The 2,544-nt window shown below is 45.9% G+C and overlaps 1 protein-coding gene across 1 annotated transcript; it reads left to right on the top strand.

Annotated features, from left to right (window-relative positions):
* Positions 1-487: 487 nt before the first annotated feature.
* On the top strand, positions 488-2,206 carry EI90DRAFT_3014030 (uncharacterized protein; the record flags this gene model as incomplete). The annotated part of the gene is made up of 6 exons (XM_039056729.1): positions 488-915; positions 1,070-1,238; positions 1,280-1,477; positions 1,536-1,814; positions 1,885-1,918; positions 1,971-2,206. 6 exons carry the CDS (start codon positions 488-490, stop codon positions 2,204-2,206), a joined length of 1,344 nt encoding a protein of 447 aa, XP_038919754.1.
* Positions 2,207-2,544: the final 338 nt, after the last annotated feature.

Here is a 2,544-nt window from a genome sequence, read left to right as displayed (position 1 = left end):
TTCAAATCATTGTCACAACATTTCTTGCGCCCACTTTACAACTGCGAACCACCTCCAGCCTCCTCCCCTAGGATAAGAGCCCACCTTGACGTGGTCTAGGGGCTGGCCCCAGCGCCCAATGTGGTCAGCTGGTTTTGGCTCTAAGAGGCTCTCGGACCAGGTACATTCATGATAGGGATTTTATTATTGTATCAATGTATGTACACCCTTGTATTTCCCTAACCCATTGCGTGCTCCGCCATATGCCAATAGGCATGCACATTGACATCCCCTTCCGGCCTCCTCAACTGTATTGCACTGTTATCATAAATTTGAGATTGAGCCATTATCCCTCATTGTCCGGTGTCATTCCCTATGACCGTGAGCCATTTAAGCCTACAATAGTAATGTAAATTCAATTTCAGCTATTTGTCTATCTATAAAACAACGCCACAACTCATGAGATGTGTGCACAATTTGTCTGATACTCCCACTGCGCACAACTGTTATGTCTGCCTCACCTAGTTCTACTACCTTCCGATCCCGTGGCTTCCAGGTGCCATCTAGCTCTACACCTGTGCAACCATCACCTACTGATCTGCCCATCAATACTGATGAAGTGGATGATAATCAACTTGTTGGAGATGCCAATAATGGCAGTGATAGTGAAGATCCTACTCCTGGTGATGCATCCACCATCAAAAGTATCGAGGCAGCAATCACAAAATATGCAGCTCTCTATGCTATTTTGTATTCTCCCTTTTTGACGAAGGGTTCCCTTATGGCGGAACTAGACAGTGATTTCCATTCATGGGCACCAGCAACAGTGTTTTCGTCTGTTGGAAATTTCAATCAATTCTGTGTTCACAAAGTCTTTGAAATGAAATATCCTATATTAACTAAGGAGCTCAGTGACCAATCTGGGGCTATGCCTTGGTCTGCAAAGGCATGCACTCATGTCTCAGAAATTATCCTTGCAGCTTTCACTAATTAGGCATAACTAGTTTGTTTCGACTGTTGGAGCACGAAGGCGACGGGTGATGAATCGGTTGCGTCAATCAAGTCTCCAACTCTTTGGCATGGACCTTAGTGTACCAGTGCTAAAGTCAGGCCATGGCCCAACTCCAGAACAACTTCAGGAATATCTAGGAGTAAACCCTGATTCTGCCAACCCAATCGACCACTTGCCCTTGTTCTTATTCCCAGACAATGACCGATCCCATCGTCAGCATGTGTTTCGCTCACAAATTGTTGCAGCTGTGAGTATTTGACTTGCAGGTACTTAATATTCCACTCACAGTGCTACAACAAGGCAATAATTGTCCTTGTGTTTGGTCCTTCTGCACTCATTGTCCCTGTTTCTTCCATCCCCCTTCCAGGATCTCCTGAGCTAGAGGATTGGGAGCCTGCCAAAGGATGTGCATCACAAAAGGCACTAGGCATCACATATGAGGTAACTGAAATCACGCCTGGTACTTTGGCTATTGTTTCAATGCTGGTATGCCATAGTTGAAATTCCACTTGATGATCTCATGCTGACCAATTATATCAAATAGGTCTATTTCATTTTATCTGGGGACACTGAGATGGCCTCTGGTTCTGGCAAGCCCAGTGCCACTAACTATGTCAATATCCTTCTTAACCTATATGGTTTTATCTTTACGGTGCTTCAACGAGAGAAAACTGCCAATGTCCAACCAATGCATGAGACCATGAATTGGTACCAGCATTTGTTGTTTGGTGCTCCTGCAGGGGCAGGGGGTGAACACACATCAGGACAAGTTGGACATCTTTCTTTGGGCCTGAGTGCTCTTCTTGAAGAAATGGATCTTAATGTGAGTTTTCCATCAGATTTCTTTGCAAGAATTTATACAGGTGGAATTTCACACTAAAAATTTGCTATAGGAAGCAGATCCAGATGTTTCCTCTGAAGTGCCTCGTGTGTTCAGCCAACTTTTACTAATATTTTTGTACTGACAATTTTGCACAAGGACCAGAACCAGATGTAGAGACTGAAGTGGCAACCACCCTAGTCAGCTTGGATGAGGGAGGGAGGACAAGGCATGAGCGCAGGGGCCAGGCCCACAGAGATGATGGTCCCAGCAGTGACAGTTCTCATGAAGTTAGTCGTGGAAGGAGAGGCCAAAGAGGTGGAGCCAAGGGCAACAGGAATTGCAGAGGTCGTGGAAGACATGGAGGCAACAGTGCTGCACCTGGTGATGAGTAGGTACTGTCAATGCACAACTCAAATCTCTTGTCTGCATGTAATGGAAGTGTCCATGTGTAACATCTATATCCAAATGTAACAACTGTGTCTGCCTGTTAATATGTGCCAGAGGCCTCAGGGCTTGGGGTGTCAATGTAAGATGTGTGTATGATTCACTGCAAATCTTCACATCTTGTTCCTTTGGATGCTACAGATCAGTCTCTGGACCTCTCCTAGTGTCACCACTCCAGAATTTCTGGAACCTGTTAGAACTGGGCGAGGGCAGACGATTCCGGAGGGGAACCGGAGACTTAGCAAGGAGGGACCTTGGCCTCAGCGACTCATGTGGAGCGCTGTGC

The sequence above is a fragment of the Cantharellus anzutake genome, assembly GCF_015039405.1.
Source record: "Cantharellus anzutake strain C23 chromosome Unknown EI90scaffold_10, whole genome shotgun sequence".
Taxonomy (NCBI): Eukaryota; Fungi; Basidiomycota; class Agaricomycetes; order Cantharellales; family Hydnaceae; genus Cantharellus; species Cantharellus anzutake.
The sequence above is the reverse complement of the archived record's forward strand: the minus strand, read 5'-3'. Positions and strand labels throughout refer to the sequence as shown.